Source organism: Spizellomyces punctatus, assembly GCF_000182565.1.
Source record: "Spizellomyces punctatus DAOM BR117 chromosome Unknown supercont1.5, whole genome shotgun sequence".
Taxonomy (NCBI): Eukaryota; Fungi; Chytridiomycota; class Chytridiomycetes; order Spizellomycetales; family Spizellomycetaceae; genus Spizellomyces; species Spizellomyces punctatus.
Genome location: NW_015971541.1, coordinates 1,297,021 through 1,315,087, shown reverse-complemented (window position 1 = coordinate 1,315,087; position 18,067 = coordinate 1,297,021). Strand labels below are relative to the sequence as shown.

The 18,067-nt window shown below is 47.4% G+C and overlaps 8 protein-coding genes across 8 annotated transcripts; 4 read left to right on the top strand and 4 right to left on the bottom strand.

Annotated features, from left to right (window-relative positions):
* Nucleotides 1–501: 501 nt before the first annotated feature.
* SPPG_03586 (uncharacterized protein) lies at nucleotides 502–3,379 on the bottom strand (the record flags this gene model as incomplete). Its single annotated transcript, XM_016751847.1, has 8 exons — nucleotides 502–808; nucleotides 871–1,048; nucleotides 1,111–1,176; nucleotides 1,245–1,344; nucleotides 1,404–1,619; nucleotides 1,686–3,075; nucleotides 3,137–3,298; nucleotides 3,364–3,379. 8 exons carry the CDS (start codon nucleotides 3,377–3,379, stop codon nucleotides 678–680), a joined length of 2,259 nt encoding a protein of 752 aa, XP_016609834.1. The 3' UTR covers nucleotides 502–677.
* Nucleotides 3,380–3,944: 565 nt separating this feature from the next.
* Nucleotides 3,945–5,320, bottom strand: SPPG_03585 (uncharacterized protein). The gene is made up of 5 exons (XM_016751846.1): nucleotides 5,117–5,320; nucleotides 4,528–5,053; nucleotides 4,347–4,462; nucleotides 4,263–4,288; nucleotides 3,945–4,203 (listed from the first exon to the last, which is right to left on the bottom strand). Exons 1-5 carry the CDS (start codon nucleotides 5,262–5,264, stop codon nucleotides 4,012–4,014), a joined length of 1,008 nt encoding a protein of 335 aa, XP_016609833.1. The 5' UTR covers nucleotides 5,265–5,320; the 3' UTR covers nucleotides 3,945–4,011.
* An 84-nt stretch (nucleotides 5,321–5,404) lies between these two features.
* On the top strand, nucleotides 5,405–7,515 carry SPPG_03584 (uncharacterized protein; the record flags this gene model as incomplete). The annotated part of the gene is made up of 1 exon (XM_016751845.1): nucleotides 5,405–7,515. Exon 1 carries the CDS (start codon nucleotides 5,410–5,412, stop codon nucleotides 7,513–7,515), a length of 2,106 nt encoding a protein of 701 aa, XP_016609832.1. The 5' UTR covers nucleotides 5,405–5,409.
* Nucleotides 7,516–7,691: 176 nt separating this feature from the next.
* Nucleotides 7,692–9,952, top strand: SPPG_03583 (uncharacterized protein). Its single transcript, XM_016751844.1, has 5 exons — nucleotides 7,692–7,794; nucleotides 7,855–8,118; nucleotides 8,220–8,399; nucleotides 8,464–9,569; nucleotides 9,637–9,952. The coding sequence occupies exons 2-5, from the start codon at nucleotides 7,995–7,997 to the stop codon at nucleotides 9,805–9,807; spliced, it is 1,581 nt and encodes a 526-aa protein (XP_016609831.1). The 5' UTR covers nucleotides 7,692–7,794; nucleotides 7,855–7,994; the 3' UTR covers nucleotides 9,808–9,952.
* A 605-nt stretch (nucleotides 9,953–10,557) lies between these two features.
* Nucleotides 10,558–13,748, top strand: SPPG_03582 (uncharacterized protein). The gene is made up of 12 exons (XM_016751843.1): nucleotides 10,558–10,829; nucleotides 10,900–11,271; nucleotides 11,334–11,503; nucleotides 11,567–11,694; nucleotides 11,756–12,003; nucleotides 12,065–12,188; nucleotides 12,247–12,345; nucleotides 12,415–12,614; nucleotides 12,686–12,937; nucleotides 13,016–13,162; nucleotides 13,228–13,487; nucleotides 13,553–13,748. The coding sequence occupies exons 1-12, from the start codon at nucleotides 10,575–10,577 to the stop codon at nucleotides 13,632–13,634; spliced, it is 2,337 nt and encodes a 778-aa protein (XP_016609830.1). The 5' UTR covers nucleotides 10,558–10,574; the 3' UTR covers nucleotides 13,635–13,748.
* On the bottom strand, nucleotides 13,618–14,611 carry SPPG_09125 (NEDD8 protein). The gene is made up of 7 exons (XM_016757282.1): nucleotides 14,560–14,611; nucleotides 14,355–14,473; nucleotides 14,247–14,264; nucleotides 14,109–14,138; nucleotides 13,968–14,026; nucleotides 13,882–13,905; nucleotides 13,618–13,800 (listed from the first exon to the last, which is right to left on the bottom strand). Exons 2-7 carry the CDS (start codon nucleotides 14,370–14,372, stop codon nucleotides 13,713–13,715), a joined length of 237 nt encoding a protein of 78 aa, XP_016609829.1. The 5' UTR covers nucleotides 14,373–14,473; nucleotides 14,560–14,611; the 3' UTR covers nucleotides 13,618–13,712.
* Nucleotides 14,502–16,288, top strand: SPPG_03581 (uncharacterized protein). Its single transcript, XM_016751842.1, has 7 exons — nucleotides 14,502–14,875; nucleotides 14,950–15,097; nucleotides 15,163–15,299; nucleotides 15,358–15,458; nucleotides 15,521–15,638; nucleotides 15,714–15,913; nucleotides 15,978–16,288. The coding sequence occupies exons 1-7, from the start codon at nucleotides 14,564–14,566 to the stop codon at nucleotides 16,054–16,056; spliced, it is 1,095 nt and encodes a 364-aa protein (XP_016609828.1). The 5' UTR covers nucleotides 14,502–14,563; the 3' UTR covers nucleotides 16,057–16,288.
* Nucleotides 15,784–17,814, bottom strand: SPPG_03580 (uncharacterized protein). Its single transcript, XM_016751841.1, has 5 exons — nucleotides 17,468–17,814; nucleotides 17,193–17,364; nucleotides 16,937–17,129; nucleotides 16,276–16,867; nucleotides 15,784–16,215 (listed from the first exon to the last, which is right to left on the bottom strand). The coding sequence occupies exons 1-5, from the start codon at nucleotides 17,756–17,758 to the stop codon at nucleotides 16,093–16,095; spliced, it is 1,371 nt and encodes a 456-aa protein (XP_016609827.1). The 5' UTR covers nucleotides 17,759–17,814; the 3' UTR covers nucleotides 15,784–16,092.
* Between the last annotated feature and the right edge of the window lie 253 nt (nucleotides 17,815–18,067).

The window sequence follows — 18,067 nt, the reverse complement described above, 5'->3', positions numbered from 1 at the left end:
TCACCGACAGTGGGCACATTAATGACCGATAGTGATCAGTAAAAAGGAAATAGATATAGCTGAGAAGTAGCTGATGAGACCGTCCCTACCACACTATATGATCACTGTTAAAGCCAGTATTAGTTTAGTCAATATCGTCCACTTGTTAATTGTAGCCTTTCTTCCGAAGACATCCTCCCGTTCGTCTCCTTGGGGCCAAACTAGTGCTATTTCCCTAAATAGCAGTGCATCTGACCACATTGAGCGCGGAATAATTTGCTCCGGAGCAAGCTACTAGCTAGCATTAAAAGCAGGGTACAACGTCATTCAATGCATATTGACGGAGGGTAGATGCACAGATGCACGAACGTGCTTGCAAACGAGGCAAGGTTAATGGTAACCTCATCGACTTGCGGCAGTTCCGCTTACTGAACCAGAACAACTGTCCTCGTTCTCAATGATATTTGTTAGTTTTATGGACCTGAAGTAGTGCATGCATTACTGCTGGCACAGCCAGAACCACTCATTATCTTGCATTGAGCTGGCTAATAGATATGGGTAAACCAGTACATAGTATACACTTTTAAAAATCTTACATACAAACGTTACTGAACAAACTTTTGGGTGTATACAATGTCATCTGAAGACTTTTCTCCAACCCATGGCACCGTAAGATGATGTTGCAACAATTAACTTTGTCATGCATTGTCGTATGCATCGAAGGTGGTCAGTGCCACGGCGAATGCGTCGAGAGGAGTCATGGGGTATCGCACATCCAGCGTAAAATAGTCCGGGCCACATCGTCCAAATTGCATTATGACAAAGTTTTCTAAAGCAGAATACATATGTTGATGACCAGTAGATGCGTTGAACAACTACAATAGCTCATACCATTCTCCGTCCCGACTAGTTGGAAGTTTTTGATGGAAGGCTGCGTCACCCGTCCGCCAAAATTCAAACAATGTGACTGAGTAACTTCGTTCCACCGTGGAGGCTTGTTTCGCAGAAAGAGTAGTTTGTTGGTGTTTTGGGTTTTGACATCTGCCATTATATCCTTTGAGTAATGTTCCTAATTGGCAAGTATGAGTTCATCCGAGTGATATGATGACAGCTCAGACTGGAAAGAGTTACCGATAGCTCTTCAATGTGGGTTGCGGGAATAGCCACGGACATTTCTCTGGGAAGAACAGTTTTACTCTAATCAAAGGTGGAGAATGAGCTACCTCAGAAGGATACATACATGTATGGTATGCGAGACTACTTACATAACTGACGCAAGCGAGCTCTCGCAACCCTTTATTGGATGCGCGAGGATTGTAGGATCGTGCATCCAAGAGGATGAAGTTTGTCCGTTGGAAGTTTGCCCTATTCAATACTAGGTTAAATCACTACCAGAAGTCTCAGACCCAATCGAGGCTAATTACTTCAACTTCGCAACATAGTGCTTTGAATCTTTACTCATATCAACCTGACTTGTGGATATAACGTAATTGACACTCTTCGACTTCTTTCTTTTACGTGCGGCGAGGAGGAAGGTGTCATCAACCTGATTATATAGGAAAAACGTTGGATGTGCCTTGTCGAGAATATTTTTCTTGCGATAAAGTTTGCAGCGGAGGATATATTCTGGCGGGATACGGCTGAAAAGGCACAGAGAAAGGTTAAATGGTTACATGTCAAGCCCAAATAAATGATGACAGACGTACTAAAAGATCTGCGCGTTGGTCAGGCTTGGGTTCATTGCCGAACCAATCGCATCGGCTCCAACACACATCGTTTGTGGGTTCATGGGGGATGTGGCCAAAGGTGCCACTATATCTCCAGCATTTTCCTCTTCCTCCTCATCCGCTCCGTCGTCTACATCCTGTTGCTGGGCTCGATGTTGTGGAGAGGCTACAAACGCGAGCGATTGTCGTTTAGGTGGTTTGGGCGCATCTGATCGGCGGCTGGTTGGTGATGACGCCGATATACGGTGATCGATGGCGTGTATAGGTGTATCTAGGATGGTATCGTCCTCCAAGTCAATATCAGTCGGATCGTAAGGTTTGGCGAGTTCTCGGAGTTGAGCAGCAGTCAAAGGCTGTGAGGGCGGATTAGCTTGGATGGAGGGTGACGCCGATGACTTGCTGGCATTCGCGGAGGAGGGGGACTGTTGAACTGTAATGGAGGTTACAATGGGTGCACGTGCACGATCCGTCTTCATAGGCGACGTAGTGTTGGGTGAGTTGGGACGTTGCTGCATGGCTTTGAGGGCTTCGGCAGCGGTAACGGCTCCCGCAGGTACCTGCGTGGAGGTAATTTTCTCAATTTCCTTTCGTCGATTCATAAAATCCAGAAATTCAGACGCCTCTGTGGATCCAAAGTTATCCTGCAGGCTGCCTGCATTGGCGGTATTGCTACCGATGCCGCCAGCGCTCGTCACTGGTCTTGATCCCTCGCTGAAAGTCGAACGTCGCTCTCCAGATGCGGTTCCAGGCCGCGATGTTGGCCGTTTCTCAGCCGCAGAGAGCGTTGCAGTGGAAATGGGTCCTACTGAGACTGTATTTCTTCTCAATTTGAAATTTTCTGGCAGAGCTGCTGTTGCCCCCCACGGTCTGGCTTCGGCTGCTATGGCCGTCGATGGGTTCAAGCTCGTGTCCAGGTGCTCTTCTGAAACCAAAGTAGAGGTGGCGATGGCCGTAACGGCTTCTTTGTCCAAAAAGTTTGCTTTCAAAGTGGTGGACCCTCTCGGAGATTGTTGTTCTGCTGCAGCTTCAGAATCATCTCCACCGTCCGATGTCACGTCTCTGGTAAAGGGATCGTCGGTTGGTTCCCCTCTGCTTTTCGGCTTAGTAAGAGCTCGTGCCCCAGCGGCCTTCCGTACCGCATTCCGGGGCACCTTCTTTGCAACTGGAGGCGGTTTTGGCATTGCAACGGTTGGCAATGGAATAACATCTTCCTCATTGGCGGTACCCTCTGTTGCCTCATCATCACGAGTGGCCGGCCGACGTTGTTTACTTGATTTAGATCGGGGTATCGATTTCTCAGTCTTCTCATCCGGCGCAGGTGAGCTCTCGAGTGAAGACTTTAGCTTGATATACGCCTTGTATCGTCGCGCTAGTAGAATTTGGATTTTTAGTCAACCGTCACAGCTGTTCGAGGGGAGTTCGTTCCCAACCTATGTCCTTGTTCGCCGTTATATCGGCCTTCTCCGGTTTTCTCCCTTCCTTGCTTGCAAATGCATGCTCCCAATCTTTGAGCTCCTTTTTGAGCTGACGCACTTGACTTTCCAACGTGTCAGGGTCGGGTTCCGCAGAGGAAGTGCTCAAACGGATAGGGGCTAGTGCGATCGTAAGCAACCAAACGCAGACGAGGCAGGTAAGAACAAGGCGAAGGAATACGTACCAACGTCAACAGGCATTTTGAATGAGAGTATCGGTATGTGATATTTATGTCAATCGTAGGGTTCGTTCCAGTATGCGCTTCCGCAGCAACACTGATTAAATGCACCACAATAAAGACCCAGGTTAATAACTATAGTAAAAATGCGGGAATTTAAGCACTGCAACTGGCTATTCACCTTCAGTTTAACCGTGGAAGGGACGTCCGGCAGAAATCAACAGTATTCCAAAGGTCGGTTTGCTCCTTGACAGATCAGCTCGTTGATCAGTGGAGCTGAAGTTTGTGATTACTCATCACTTACATAATCCACAGACTGACATCGAACTAGGAATTGATAATTTGCTCTCAAATGGTTTTCTGTAAGGAACATCTTAGCCCTTTCATGGCCTTCTTCAAATTTCATGAATTGGATATTGCATTGAATTCTTTTGCTACAGAATAGCGGGAGCCCATCCAGGGATGTGGTGTGCCCAGTACTTGACTATATTGACCAACCAAATAGCCTGTTTGAAACGTTCAGCTAAACTGTCTTTTGGCGGGGGTGGGTTACAGAGGAGTATTACAATTGACATACTGGACAAGGATGATCAAGGATGATGCGTGTATTAGCAAATTGTAACGCTGCAGCAAATATTACATATGATTTAAAACTTATTTCTTTCCCTTATCGGCGCCTACACCTTCGTACGTGTAGAAGCCCTTTCCGCTCTTCCTACCAAGATGTCCCTCCTTCACAAGCTTTTCCAAAAGGGGAGAAGGTGCAACAAGCTTGTCGCCAACCAATCCCTTACCGGATTTGTACCAACCATCGGTGATAAACTTGATTGTGTCGAGGCCGACATACTGGGGAAAACGTTAGATACCTTTCATACCACGATACAACACTGCAGGGTCACACTTACGTCCATCAACTCGAAGGGACCCATCGCTGCATAGGATATTTGTTAGCTAGAGGCACCGACAGTACCAGCCCACACAAAACTTACGGTATCCTGCTCCAAGCTTCATTCCAGTGTCAACGTCTTGCATGGAAGCATCACCGCGCTCCACGAGACGCAAAGATTCCATCATGTACGGCACCAATAAACGGTTCACAATAAATCTAGAGGGGTTGTTTTTCATGAACACCCGGAATTGCAAAACTCATGATGTGCTCTTGTTTCTTACCCGGGAGTGTCTTTGCACGCAACTGGTACTTTACCCATCTTTTTGGTCACATCACTAAGAGTGTTGAATACTTCGTCAGAAGTCTCCGGAATGCGAATGATCTCCACAAGCTTCATTTGTGGCACCGGGTTGAAGAAGTGCAATCCTGCAAATTTGTCTTTCCTGTTCGTCGCGGCAGCAATGTCAGCAATAGGAAGAGATGAGGTGTTGCTGGCAAAGATAGCGTCTTTTGGGGCAGCCTCGTCGAGGGCCTTGAAGAGAGCCTGTTTCGTTTTGATGTTCTCAACAATGGCTTCAACGACCAAATCGGACTCGGATGCAGCCTTGTTAGAATCAGTCGACAGGCTGATACGGGACATTACTTCATCAATAAACTTCTTTGAAGCAGCTGCATCATCGCCGTGCTTCTTTTTGGCGACTCGCTTCAGCGAAGATGTGATGATTTTTTCACCCTTCGCAAGAAACTCCTCTTTCAGATCCACCATGTTCACGTGGTATCCGGACTGGGCAGCCACCTGCACAATACCTGTCAAGCGGTTAGACAATAGAGTACTCCAAATGTGTGTAATAGACAAGGATGTGGACCCACCAGCGCCCATCAAGCCCGACCCGATAACGGTGATCTTCTTCACATTGGCCGAGGTGGCGTAGCTAGCCGCGAGGATTCTTGTCGGATTGGCAGTGCGGAGAGAGGCCTTCGCGGCGATGTAAGCGGTGCTAGAGAGCATTGAGGCCATGGTGTTTGGGGAGGATTTGGAGGGTGGAACGGTAGAGGACAATCGGAGAGGATCGGCAGACTAGTCACTGCTTGTTGCTATAGCAACAATACAAGATGTTGCTGATAGTCAGGCAGGTTTCGTAATTTTCGATTGGCAGAAAGTCATGACCACGGAAAACAAGTCCCAGTCGAAGCGGAAAAATGGAGTTGCCTGTTCAAGCTCGATGGGAAAACAGAAACGGAAGCGTATTGGGGAGCAAGGAGGACGGGCAGCAAAGTCAACTCCTTCCCGACAGACCTTGACCGTAAATGCCACGGAGTCAGAAGCATTCCCAAAAATTAGTCTTAGCCCCGAAGACAATTCAAATGTCCTTGAATCGAAATCCCATGTAGCTGTGGACTGCAAGAGGAGCACTTCTGACAAGTCAAAAGAGGCAAAGAAAGTCAAGAGATCGACGAGAGCGGCTGACTATCACAAACCACCGGTGGAGCGCTCAGAGGCTTATGCCGCCAGTCTCCGCACCCGAAAAGGTGCACCTGATCCAGAAGAGGACGACCGTCCTCCATCTAACACATTTACGTACAAGAAAAACTACCAGCTTCACGCAACATTTGCAGACACCTACGCTCAAGGACCGTTCACTACCGGAGAACGTGAGAGAATCCAGCACGCCATCGACCTATACTTAGAGGAGCATGCCATACCTAAGGAAGACCTTCCTTTGCTGATTACCCGGCGCACCAAATTGACCGATACGGAGGGGGCACCGATAGAAAATCCATACGCAAATAAGCGGTATACCAAATGGATGCTTCAAGTACACAGAGCTGCACGAATTAACCGCACCCTTTCACAATTGATGGTTTACTTGAAGAGGACGTATAATGCAACATGGGACTGTCAGCCTAGAAAGGTCAAGATGGAGTGGACTGAAGAAGCAGATGACAGGCTAAGGGCCCTAGTGCTAAGAGGGATGAAATGGGCAGACATTGATCGAGAGATGGGCCTACGTGATAATGCTAGTAGGTTGCGCTGGCGGCGGATTATGTTTTGGGAGAAATGCCCGAAAGATATTCGAGAGAGAACCTGGACGAAAGAGGAGCACGAACGGCTGGTGACAATCGTCAAAGAAGTCATGGAACGCGACGGTATTGACGATCCTCTCAAATTCAACCAGTGGTCGCTGGTTGCCGCGAAGTTCGAAACCAGAAGTGCCTCACAACTCCGGTGGCAATGGTATAAAAATATCGCGAGCTTATCGGAATTCGAGTCTGAGGAAACACCACGGCCAGTTTGGACTACAAACGATGACCGGGAGCTGCTATCCCGAATGCTGGCTCTCTGTGACGGCGCATATGATGAGTCTGAAGTCGACTGGGATGCTTTGAAGGGTGAGGATTGGAAGATGTGGCCTGCTAGCAAACTCAAAGAGCGATGGCTTAGAGCAAGAGCGCGAGTTCCAGATTTGGAAAGCTACACTTTCATTGAGACTGTGAGAATCGCGTTATCACTTATGCCCCTACCTAACATCAAATCCGAGGAGTTCATTGAGGATAGCGATGATGAAAAGATTGATCAAGTAGAATTGCTTCCCGATACCCTTGATAGCGAAGAAGAGGACCTAGATTTTAGTATAGTAAGGCGGGATCTGCAAGTCAGAGTGGAGGGAGCTGCTAATGCGAAGGACCAGTTGAATAGGGAGTTGGAATTCGATAGGACACGTCCTATTGACTTGGCAGCAAGACCGGACATTGACATCTATGATCAGGAAATTTGCGAAGGACAGGATGCAGAGTTAGCGGATGAACATCAGCCATTGCGAGCAGATCACGCAGATTCGGCCCGTGGACAGACTAAAAGGTCAAACCCCGATGAGAGCCATCAGAAAGGAGATATACAACATCTGCAGGCACGGATAAAAAAGAAGAAAAAGAAAAGTTCGTCGCGCGAGAAGAATCAATCCCAAGGGATCCCTGAAAGAAAAAAGCTGAAAAAAGAAGGTGGCGGAGATGCGCTGATACAACTCGATCAGGCACATGCTACTGCTCTTCATGGATCTGAGACAGCGGAAAAGCGGAAACTTCAGCATTCAGATGACGAGAAACTGCAAAAGAAGAAGAAGAAAGTGAAGCGGGTGCCAGTCGGGAAGGAGACCACTCGACCTAATGTTCAAGAGAATGTAGCTGCATCGACAAGTCAACAAGGTAATGGATCTGAGAAGCGGGCGAAAATAAAGAAAAAGAAGAAAAAGGAACAGTTGAGCCGGTGACAGTCGTTATCGTCACATGTATTCTACCGGATGCCATATGATAATATACATATCTCAATATTAAACATTGAAGGATAAATAAACGCATGAAAGTTCCAGTCATGTTGTGGATGCGGCGCTGTCACGCGCGTCCTTAGGGTAACTACATGTGTCAATGATTCCAAATGATGTGATCATTTCGGCTAGCGCTGGATTTCGTCGCACCTCATTTGAGATCTGCACAAGTTTCACCTACATTTACAACGGAACCTCTCAAACACATTTGCTCTTACCTTGCCTGTATGCAATAGGCACTAATTCCGCTCTGTTGCCTCGTGTGTACTGACTAAACTTTGGCAGTGTAGTGGCACTGTAACAATTATTCGCCAGCAGAATCTGGCAGCCATAGGGAGCATATCAAGAACCAACTCTATCTCACCTCATATATCGACCGGGTTGCGACCGTCAGGCTCTGGCGCTGTAGGGTTTGCTACCTGCTCATGACAGTTCTTCCTCCATCGCCGCTCGACTTGAGCGATCGCCCTAATCTATCGCAAACGTTTGGACCAACAAGTCCCTCCTCATCGTCTCCCGAGGTTGAAAAGGCTGACTTTGTAGTAACAAGTAAGTGTAGCCTGTATCACATCTCTCAGGCCGGTCGTTCTGGTTGGGATCGCAATGGTGGTAGAAATGGAGAAGACGCTGATTACATTGTTGCTTTACAGCCATTGGTAATGCCGTTGCCGATGAGGTGCGGTCTATGCGGTCGCTAACGAGAGCATCAAAACGACGAAGCGCGTTGATTTTCAACAATGCTCCTCTGGAGCTGGTGGATTCTTGGAGTGAACAGGATCTACGGACCAAGCTAAAGGATGCGTTGGAAGCGCTCAAAGATAAGGAAAGAGGTAGGGACACTGTGCCGTGCCGGCGAAGAACAATGAGCTGCCGTTGATGATAATTTTGCTCCAGATTTAACTCTGGCCGCTGAAATCGGTCAGCAGCTTGTAGCCGCCAACAACTCTCTCATGACAGAATATCAAGAATTGGTCAATAGAACAAAATCGCTACAACAGTTGAATGTCCAGGCACCGCAATATGGATCTAGAGCTAGTCTGAGGGGAGGGTCTCTTCGAAGCCTAGCGCGAAGGAGATCAAAAGCCTCGCTGAGCATCGATTTAGTCGCTGCTTCCGAACCATCTTTAAGCTCAGATTCACCAACCAGTACTACAGCACCTTCCCTATCCCGTCGACGGTCGATCGGAACACTAGAGTATGTCAACTCTCTCGAGCGAGCGAATACGGATCTAAGAGCCCAACTTGACGTATTGGAAGCGAATCTGCGCGACGCGGAGCGAATCCATCGGCAAACGGTATCAAACTTGCGACGCAACAATGCAAGTCTACAAGACCAGCTACGTGCTACACTGCAGGACCTTCGGGATGCAGAAGCGGGTCATGCGCGCGTCGTATCGAATTTTGAACGAGATCTGGATCAACTTCGTAATGAGTTGCAGGCAACGGCTCAGGCCGCTGCAGAACTCGAAGTTGACAGGCGCAGATTATTGCGTGAACACGCAGAAGTTCGTCGGGACACGAAAGAACTCGAGCAGACCGATCAGGAGATTATCCAGGATCTTGGCCGACGGGTTAAAGACCTGGAGACCGAAAATGCCAAGCTGCTGGTTGCAAAGAAAGAATCGGATCGTCGTTGTGCAATGCAACGAATAGAGCTAGAAGAACTGAGCGTTCATGCGAAAGAGTTAGAGGCTAAGGTGGCGGAAACAGAAGGGCTGAAAGACGAGTATGCCAGACAGAGCAGGGTAGTCGACGAGCTGAGAGAACAATTGGAAGATATCAGAGCTAGTGATATGGAGCACTTTGAAGAAGAAATGGCGTTTGGGGGAGTAACTGGGATAGATGAAGGAGATGAGGACGAACCATACCAAGGCGCAACAGTGAGGGGTGTAGATTCAGGACAGCTGACTCCTCGCAAGCAGGACTGGGAATGGACAAAATGGATTGAGCGAACGCGGACACGCTGTTGGGAGCTTGACATGGCTGGGTTGAGAGATGAGGTAATGACGCGCTGCTGCCCTCACTTTGGTGCTCCTCACATTAATTATGTGGTGTCTGCGCAAATAGATTGCTGACCTACGAGCACATCGTGAAGAGGCTTACAGTCGGCTGCGAAGTACTCTCGAATCGTGTACGCGACAAGTCGTTGATCATACCCCGCGACCTATTACGTCCTTGGCCAGCATGGCGAGCTCAGTAATTGGGACAGTGTTTGGAACCCGAAAGGGAAGAAATTAGTAGATGTGGGCATTTTTCGCTCATCAAGTTAACGATTTTCCAACTACAGATTATTGATGTCATAGTAAATACTTTTTATAGGTGAACCAAGTTTGTTATTTTTGGTTGTATAAATACATTACAGAGTGAAGAGTACAAATGCAAAGGTTTCTTTAATATGAATGGTCGGGGCCAGTGCACAGATTGCCACTGCGGCGGCTCTGGATCGTGAAGCTAGGATCATGGCGAATCACTTGTTCTACCCCTTCTTGGCAGCATCTCGCAACAACTGGGCTTTTAAGTCATGCTAGGAGCAAACTTAAAGGTCAAACGTGGCTTCCAAGTCTCGTCTGTAATATCTCTAAACGTATGATATACAAATCTCCAATGCTTACCCATCGTTGCTTACAGTCGCGATAGTCTTGAAAAGCCTGCCGGCACGGCCGTCGATATGCTTCTCTGTGAACGGGAGTAACTTCCAGTTAACAATAGAACGTAGGAAATATAGGAATGGCGAGCTACGTCGGTTCCACACGCCTTAGCAAACATACCTATCATAGTTATGCTGCTGCATACATTTTTGTGACGCAAGTGCCTCAACCTGGCAGAAAGAAGCCATGGGCTCCAGGTTGGACGGAGCTTGGCCCATCGTCTAGTGCAAACGAGTTCAGAAGACCATAGCTCACCCATGGAGGAGCTGCGCACAGAGCTTGTTGCTGTGACAACCAAGGGATGAACCCATCGTCAAATCCAAAGGCTATCTTCATGTAATCTAGATCGTGGGAGCTATGAGCTTTGCGTCTTTTCGGAAACCAAAGGCGAAGAACTTGAGAAAGAAGATACAGGTGTATGAGGACGAGGATGGGAGTGACAATGTCGCTCTTGACGGTAACGGCAATGGAAGGGAGGGTAAAACGGGTGGGGAGCTAGAGGTCAAGGCCATCGCAAATAGCATTAAAAAAGAGGGGAAAAGTGCTCAAAAGCCGAAAGCAAAGCCAAAAGGTGGAACAGGAGTTGCGTTGAGCTTTGGCGAAGACGACGAGGTGGGTGCTGAATACTTTTTAAACACGGTGCTCACAATGAACGATATTCATGCATTGACTGCCGACGCAGGGCACAAATGAATCTTTTACCATAAAGAAAACAGCAGCTAGCCGTCGAATGACAAAAGCGAAGGTCAACCGCGAACTTGTTCCCGAGCGCACAGTGGATGCTTTCGCAAACGGCAACTACTCAACGGAAAGTTTGCGTGCCCTGAAGGAGAGCCAGCGAACAGCCCCACCTTCTTCTGGCACGACCGATTCCCTGTTTTCTTCCTCAAATATGTTGGCAGACGACCTGGCCCCCCTTTCCCTGGCAGAGAGTATCCCAGATGCAGCTACGATTCACGCCGCTCGAAAATTGCGTGAACAGAAGAGGGCTGCTGCTATCAGTGGAGCCAAAGAATCCTCTGTCAATTTCATTCCTTTATCTAGTTCCCGAGAGGTATCAATCTGTTAGGCTTGTATGCAGCATATGGATGATGCTCAACTGTTCTCCTATGATAGGTTGGGCAGTCTTACAAACATGAGTCGCGGCTGGTAACCGAGGATGAAGAGATCGAAGGAGAGGAGGCTTTTGAAGACTACGAGGGTGATCGTATTACATTTGGACGTGAGGCAGTAAAGCAAGAGGAAGAACGGAGACAGAAGGAAATGGAAGGGAACCTTATCCATGCGTAAGGATGGCGCTTCGATGCTGGAAGAACTACGACCATTTCCTCATTCAAGCTTCTCACTAGACAGGAAGAAGATGTGGAAGATGAGGAGGTCCGTCGGTGGGAAATGGAGCAGATTCGGAAAGGACGTAAACCAAAGGTGCACGACGCCAAGCCAGAGCCGCAGTCGCGCCCACCAGCACCTGCACAGAGTGAGCTGATATTGGGCATAACCGTCCCTGCTTTTTACTGGCTAACCTTTCACCCGTCCAGTCCCCGCCTCAATACCAATTCCCTCAGTTAGCGCTGTGTGCTCTCGCTTAGCATCTACCCTCAGCAATCTGGAAGCAACCCATGAGAATCACATCCGTCAGCTTGAGCAAATCAAGCATGAGGCACAAAAGTCGACTATAGCAACCGCAAGTCTGGAGTCGGATACCAAGGGTTCTTCCGAACGATATACCTACTTTCAGGATCTCAAAACGTATATCGAGGATCTGGCCGATTTTCTGGATACCAAGGTATGCTACTGTTATTGTAAGCTATCTTCCCGTCGCAAGGAGCTGAAAGATATTTGGATAGTTCCCAGAACTCGAAAGCCTTGAAATGGAGTATCATTCCATTATCAAAGCCCGTAACAAACTTATCTTCGAACAGCGGGAAAAAGTCATGGATGACTGGTTTGCAACTTTTGCAATCTGGACGGGTAAGCAAACATATCGATCCATTTTGTGCCCGAGAGGGTGATCACTGAAGTTTACCAGCGCCACCACAAGAAACGAATGGACAAATGCCTTTTGGGGAAATGGAAACCGATGAAGTACAGCAGCCTACCAATGAGGCGGAATTAGCTTCCAGACTAGGTACCTCACTGTTACTTTTATCGTCTGCAAGTTATGGATCTGCTTTATCTAATCTGGAACTTTGGGCAGGCCGTGTGCGACAACGGCTGGAGCATTTGTTTGACGATACTGATGACGAGTTTCGCTCACTGCCTATTATTAAGAAGCGATTTGAAATATGGAAGCGGAAGTATCCAAAAGACTATGAGGATGGTTACGGATCATTGAGTGTGCCAGGGATATTCGAGCTGTTTGTGCGAGGGGAGCTTTTGACGCAGAGTCTGCAGGATGTAAGACGGCTGATGGCTGAATTGCAAAATAGCACGGCGATGTTCATCAGTTCTTCCTGTCATTTCTCCAGATACCTATCGTCTTGGAAGCAATGGAGTGGCACCGCACACTGATGGACTATGGCATAACCTCACCGCATGTAATGAATGCGGATGATCCAGACACGAAGCTCTTATCACGGATTGCGGAAAAAGCGGTCATCCCACGCATTAAAGCTTTGGTGGACACGTATGATCCAAATTCTGAGGAGCAAACCAATGCCTTGATCAATATTATGGGCCAATGCCTTGATTATGTGCATGTGGAAGATCAAGCTTTCAAGGTAGATAGCCTGTGCCCGACGTTCATAGGATATCAGGGCTGTTAAGACATGAACTTACACATCCTGCTCAATTCGCAGGGTCTAGTTAGCGCAATAGAAATGCGGCTAACCCGGACTACCGATGCTACGGTGGACCGATATAACTTCTTCGTTACGCGTCTACGACCAAGTCTTACTGAAGCCATGATTGAATCACGAAATCACTGGTTCTGGATAACTTTCAAGGTAAATGCCATGGCTATCAATTCAGGTTAGTGCCATGCTGAGCTCATTATCCGTTCGTCCTTCAGCTGTTCATGACGGTCCTGAAATGGGGGCGATATTTACCACGAGCAACTGTCCAATCACTGGCAATCGACAAGCTACTTAATCGACAGCTGATTCCTATCGTCAGGGTGGCCTCAAGTGGGCCTCTAGACTTGGACAAACTCGAAAAAATTGCGGAAGGCATACCCGCTGGTTGGATAGCAGAGGGGACCGTATTCCTCGCATCGTTTGATGCGGCGCTGAAAGATTTTATACAACGACATCGACATGGTGGTTACGATCAGTAAGTAGATGAAGCTGGTAAGCGACCCACGTCCAGTTATGCTTAATCATTTCATCATCTTATAGATCATTTTGGAACCGGCTTGCGAAAGTCGCGGCAAGAATCCAAAACCACGAACTTGCTGCTCAAATATCCCATCAAATATGATCTACCGCATTGCAAAATAAAGAAAGGCATATTGCCTATCCTTTTCCGCACCGTAGTAATTTATTCCAAATCTTGAAATTACATCCGTCCCCCACGAAGCGCTAATACCAAATGTAGTACCGATCCAGCCTCGATGTTGTAGTCCGTAGCGGTCTTCTCATCAGCCCTAAGAGAGAGATATCATATATCATCCTTCAGGCGGTCTCTGTCGGAGACATGATCGTCCTGTAGAGACTACAAAACCTACATTTGCTTGCCACCAAAAATCAATCTGATTGATGACAGGTAAGGATCTTTGCGTGAGGACTCCGATATAGGCCACATTAGACCTACCGTTGTTGCGCCGGAGGTATACCCTCCTTTTCCTCAACCCGCTCTTTGATTCTGGTAATCTGGTAAGAAGCACATGTGTGATTAGCTGTCACAAACTATCGAAACTGTCGAACACGATGGCGCGATTGACCAAGGTATTACTTTATCATTTGGCTCGATGTCGATTTCAATCTGATATGCAAAAGGAGATAGAATTAGATACTTCTCATATATCACCAACACAGAGAGTACAAACGCCAGGATTGGCGATAGTCTTCATTGGTTCATTGTAGCCCATACCTCTTTGCCAGTCAACGTCTGGATGCCATGCAAAAACAGAATTAGAACGTGGACATTACCAAGCGTCTGAGAACAGAGCGACGGTCGATACCCCAATTGACAACGTACCTTTACTTTGATGAGCATATTACGTGTGTTTTGTCTCCTAGTTTAATGACCTTTTGGGAATGAAATGAAGGGAAACAGTCGTTGGATTTGATTTTATGGGACTTGTCGTATGACTCATCCTGCAAGGCAGTAATTTAAGACTGCAAGTTCGTACACAGTAGATCGTGAACTGTAGGGCCAAATCTGCCTTTGAAGACCAGCACACCTAAATGCCAACAGATACTGACGGACCATCAGTTTCATCCGGCGGTAGAACAAATGAGGATGCCTCGCAGTTTTGGACGAGGCCAGAGTTGGCACAAAGTCCAAATGTAACCCGGGATGCTTCCGGGACTTCGACCATTGTTCCAGAAAGTGAACGAGAACAGACTTTCGTCTCTGCTGCTAGAAGAGCACTTGCTGCATATCGTCCATCCTCACTGAATGTTCTGCGGGTCAGCCAGCTGGACGCAGAACTTTTGGACGCAGAGTTGACCAGTGTCGTAAAAGAACAGTTCCTTGCTATATTCTCGCTCTTCAAGGTAGATAAACCGTAATCCATGACCATTTGTTTCTCCGTTTTCATAACCATTATATTGTTTTGGACCATGCACAGCCGACCCTCAAAGAGAAATATGAGCCCGAGTTTACCGCCCTGCTACAATATTTGATGTGCCATCTCTCTATTTATTCAATGGGTGCCTCCTATGGCCTTCAGCTGCAAAATCTAAAGTACCGGAATGAAGCACGGCATTCTGGCAGATGTAAGTACGCAGAGTAGCTACATGGATGAGTAGTCGCTCACCAAGGACCCCTTTCCATCTGGCAGTGGAGGTTTCCGCAATAGATGCTCCCCTCAGTAAATGGCAGAAGATGGCTCATGCCTTGCTTTATATTGGCGGGCGATGGGGCTGGATAAGAGTAAATAGACATGCAACTACGCATGAATGGAGTGCACAGCCGGAGGTGCGTTCTATGTTTATGCCAAATGGATGGTGAAGTTTTTGTAACGCTGCTTCGATAGCGCGACTGGCGGAACCGTGTGTGGACGTATCTCCAGAAGGCGGAAAATGTGTACAGGGCGCTTTCTCTAGTGAACTTTCTGGTTTTCCTCTACAATGGAAGGTATTTATTGGATGCTGTTGGCAAGGGACCGTATATGAAGATCTCACTCTGCCTCATAATAGATATCGATCGTTATTGGATCGAGTACTGCGAATGCGTTTAGTGTATACTCGGCGGGAGATGGCGCGTCAAGTGAGCTTTGAGTTTATGAATCGACAACTCGTCTGGCACGCATTTACGGTAAGGACGTGCCCCAGAGGCCGCACCGCATTCTGGAGCAGTGTCCCCCACCCAGTTTGCTAACTATATAAGTAGGAGTTCCTTCTTTTCCTAGTACCTCTGGTGAATGTAGAGCGCATCAAAAATACTATTATCCGCGCCATTTCTGGCCCTGTGACTGTAGACCTCCCTGACCACATCTGTGCGATTTGCCATGCGAAAGACGCCCCAAAGACTGTAGTACATACCCCTTATCGAACAAACTGTGGACATGTCTACTGCTATTATTGCATTAAGTAAGTTTTATCTCGTCACATCATTATCGTTAATCGGAGTTTAACTGACTGCATGGCAAATCAGGACGAGTATAATGGCGGATCACTCGTTCCCATGTCCCCGCTGTGGGCAAAAAGTGGAAGAAATATCCAGATGTACTTGAGGACCATCTATTATTCCCGCGGAAGCTCGCTATGCTTTACTTTTTGGTTGGCGTTTTCCCCCGCGTTTTGGACTGGGCCGTTCCCGGTGCGGTCGCCTTTCCGCCCTTCCCCTTTGCACCCTTTTTCCCTTTAGCTGACTTGACGGTCTTGGCGCTTTGCTGTATATTGTTGTAAATTATTAGAGTGGTTGTCATATGCATTATATCAATAGAGCATACCTTCTTCGCCTCCAGCCTTCTTCTCCACCATCGCTGAACCATTCTTGCTGCCATATCTCGCTGCTTTTCAATCTTGAGTCTTTCCGCCTCCCGTTGCTTATTTGCACGATCTTCTTCCACGATCTTTTCCAGCTCTTCGTACGCAGCCAAGAGCTCTTCAAATTTATCAAGGTCTTGACTTCTTTTCTGTTTGAGGGTCTCGATTTCCGTAGATTTCGCCTCCGTATCTTCCTCATATTTAGTCATCCAATCCTGAATCTGCCTTTCCAAGGTCTCCCGCTGTCTTGTCAAAAAGTCAACAATTTTTTCGTGTGCTCTTTGCTCCTGTTCTAGTCGTTTGGAGAGGACTGACTTGTCCTCCATCAGTCTCGTTTCTTCATGCTGACATCTTTGGCGTACACTATTCTCATGCGCTTTAGTTTCCTTTTTGATGTACTTTTGCTCCGAGTTGGTAAGAATGTTTATTTCTTGAATGGTATCCTTCAGTTGCTGAATGACTTGATTCCTGTCATTAGTTTCATCTTCCAAAAGCTTCTTCTCGTTCGACAATTCTTTATGTAAAGACCTAAGCAGCTGAGAAGCGTCTCGCTCGCTTTATGGGCATTAGAGATTGGGTAGGTGACGTGACGAGCGCTTATGAGAGTCGGAATAGTATTCTCACCGATCAATGGTATCTTGCAATGTATTTCGTTTCTTATACTCCTCTTCCACGGTGCTCATCAAACTATCAAAACGATGTTCACGCAGTTCCCGTATGGTTCTGCCGATCAGGGTTTGTAATGCGCTTCGCTCTTGTTGTATTTTGAGAAGGTTTTTGGCCACATTGGGATGCGATTTAAGGTTTGTGGCTAGGACTGTAATAACTAGGTTGGCCACGACAACGTAACGCAATAACACAAGTCTGCACCGCTACAGACCTTGTGAGCTCTGCTTTAATTCATTTGTCACATCCAAAATGGCAATCTGACTCTCTTTAAATTTTGTTTTGTTCGGTAGCTTCTTAAGTTTATCTTGCTCAACGAGAAGTTGCTCGTAACGTGCTTCTAACGCCCTTTGGTCTTTGAGAATGCGCGTGATTTGATCGCCGAGCTGTTAAAAGAGTATTCCCACGAGGTAAGCGAAAGGTAATGATCGGAACAACATTGGTTGCAAGCGTAAAGTAGAGATACCCGATCTACCCACATTCACGCACCGGTCGGGTTTCTGCTTTCCCCGTCACAGCACCGTCACCTCCTCCCCCGATGTCTCCCAATACAGCGAGTTGTTCCAAGGCATCCTCGAATATAGCAATATATGATTGTGCTTTTCCTGGTGGCAGAGGAATTGCCCCGCCACTTGCGGCTCCCGTTAGAAGCTCAAGAAACTCTTCATCGTTCTGGGACGTAGCATTGTCGGGAGTAACTACCCTTGGCCCAGCGTCGCCAACAGGAACGCGAGTGGGAAGTGGTGGAAGAGATGATGGAAGAGCCGGCGAGCTCAACATGATGAATCTATCTCAAAAGTTTAGACAATTCAACTATGACTCTCAAAAGAAAACAGATTCGTGTCCCGTCGTGTCGCGTCTGGTCGGAGTTTGAAATAGTTTGGTAGCATCTCGATCATGGAAAAGATGGAATGCATTCTAAGCTGGGACAGCTTTTGATACTGTAATAAAAGTCACTGCAACCTCAACATTGTGGACAGAAAACGATAAGAGTTTAGCAAGCAGGCGTTTGCGGACATTCGACAAAATGGAACAAGTAAATACAACTTGGTTGCAATCCGAGCAGTCGCATTGTAGCGTCGATCCAAC

What these genes read in the sequence shown, in the direction of transcription:
- SPPG_03585 (XM_016751846.1), bottom strand. Translation starts at nt 5,264, where the DNA reads ATGGCCTCAATGCTCTCTAGCACCGCTTACATCGCCGCGAAGGCCTCT. An exon ending in GTCGGGCTTGATGGGCGCTG is followed by an intron (nt 5,054 to 5,116) that starts GTGGGTCCACAT and finishes ACCGCTTGACAG; the next exon opens with GTATTGTGCAGGTGGCTGCC. An exon ending in GTCCCTTCGAGTTGATGGAC is followed by an intron (nt 4,204 to 4,262) that starts GTAAGTGTGACC and finishes CGTTTTCCCCAG; the next exon opens with TATGTCGGCCTCGACACAAT.
- SPPG_03583 (XM_016751844.1), top strand. Translation starts at nt 7,995, where the DNA reads ATGACAGTTCTTCCTCCATCGCCGCTCGACTTGAGCGATCGCCCTAAT. An exon ending in GCTCAAAGATAAGGAAAGAG is followed by an intron (nt 8,400 to 8,463) that starts GTAGGGACACTG and finishes ATTTTGCTCCAG; the next exon opens with ATTTAACTCTGGCCGCTGAA. An exon ending in TGGCTGGGTTGAGAGATGAG is followed by an intron (nt 9,570 to 9,636) that starts GTAATGACGCGC and finishes CTGCGCAAATAG; the next exon opens with ATTGCTGACCTACGAGCACA.
- SPPG_03582 (XM_016751843.1), top strand. Translation starts at nt 10,575, where the DNA reads ATGAGCTTTGCGTCTTTTCGGAAACCAAAGGCGAAGAACTTGAGAAAG. An exon ending in GCTTTGGCGAAGACGACGAG is followed by an intron (nt 10,830 to 10,899) that starts GTGGGTGCTGAA and finishes CTGCCGACGCAG; the next exon opens with GGCACAAATGAATCTTTTAC. An exon ending in GAAGGGAACCTTATCCATGC is followed by an intron (nt 11,504 to 11,566) that starts GTAAGGATGGCG and finishes GCTTCTCACTAG; the next exon opens with ACAGGAAGAAGATGTGGAAG.
- SPPG_09125 (XM_016757282.1), bottom strand. An exon ending in ATACCTCCGGCGCAACAACG is followed by an intron (nt 13,906 to 13,967) that starts GTAGGTCTAATG and finishes GTCATCAATCAG; the next exon opens with ATTGATTTTTGGTGGCAAGC. An exon ending in ATTTTTGGTGGCAAGCAAAT is followed by an intron (nt 13,801 to 13,881) that starts GTAGGTTTTGTA and finishes TCTCTCTCTTAG; the next exon opens with GGCTGATGAGAAGACCGCTA.
- SPPG_03581 (XM_016751842.1), top strand. Translation starts at nt 14,564, where the DNA reads ATGCCAACAGATACTGACGGACCATCAGTTTCATCCGGCGGTAGAACA. An exon ending in CTATATTCTCGCTCTTCAAG is followed by an intron (nt 14,876 to 14,949) that starts GTAGATAAACCG and finishes GACCATGCACAG; the next exon opens with CCGACCCTCAAAGAGAAATA. An exon ending in AGCACGGCATTCTGGCAGAT is followed by an intron (nt 15,098 to 15,162) that starts GTAAGTACGCAG and finishes TCCATCTGGCAG; the next exon opens with TGGAGGTTTCCGCAATAGAT.
- SPPG_03580 (XM_016751841.1), bottom strand. Translation starts at nt 17,758, where the DNA reads ATGTTGAGCTCGCCGGCTCTTCCATCATCTCTTCCACCACTTCCCACT. An exon ending in TTGCAAGATACCATTGATCG is followed by an intron (nt 16,868 to 16,936) that starts GTGAGAATACTA and finishes ATGCCCATAAAG; the next exon opens with CGAGCGAGACGCTTCTCAGC. An exon ending in GAAGGCTGGAGGCGAAGAAG is followed by an intron (nt 16,216 to 16,275) that starts GTATGCTCTATT and finishes AACAATATACAG; the next exon opens with CAAAGCGCCAAGACCGTCAA.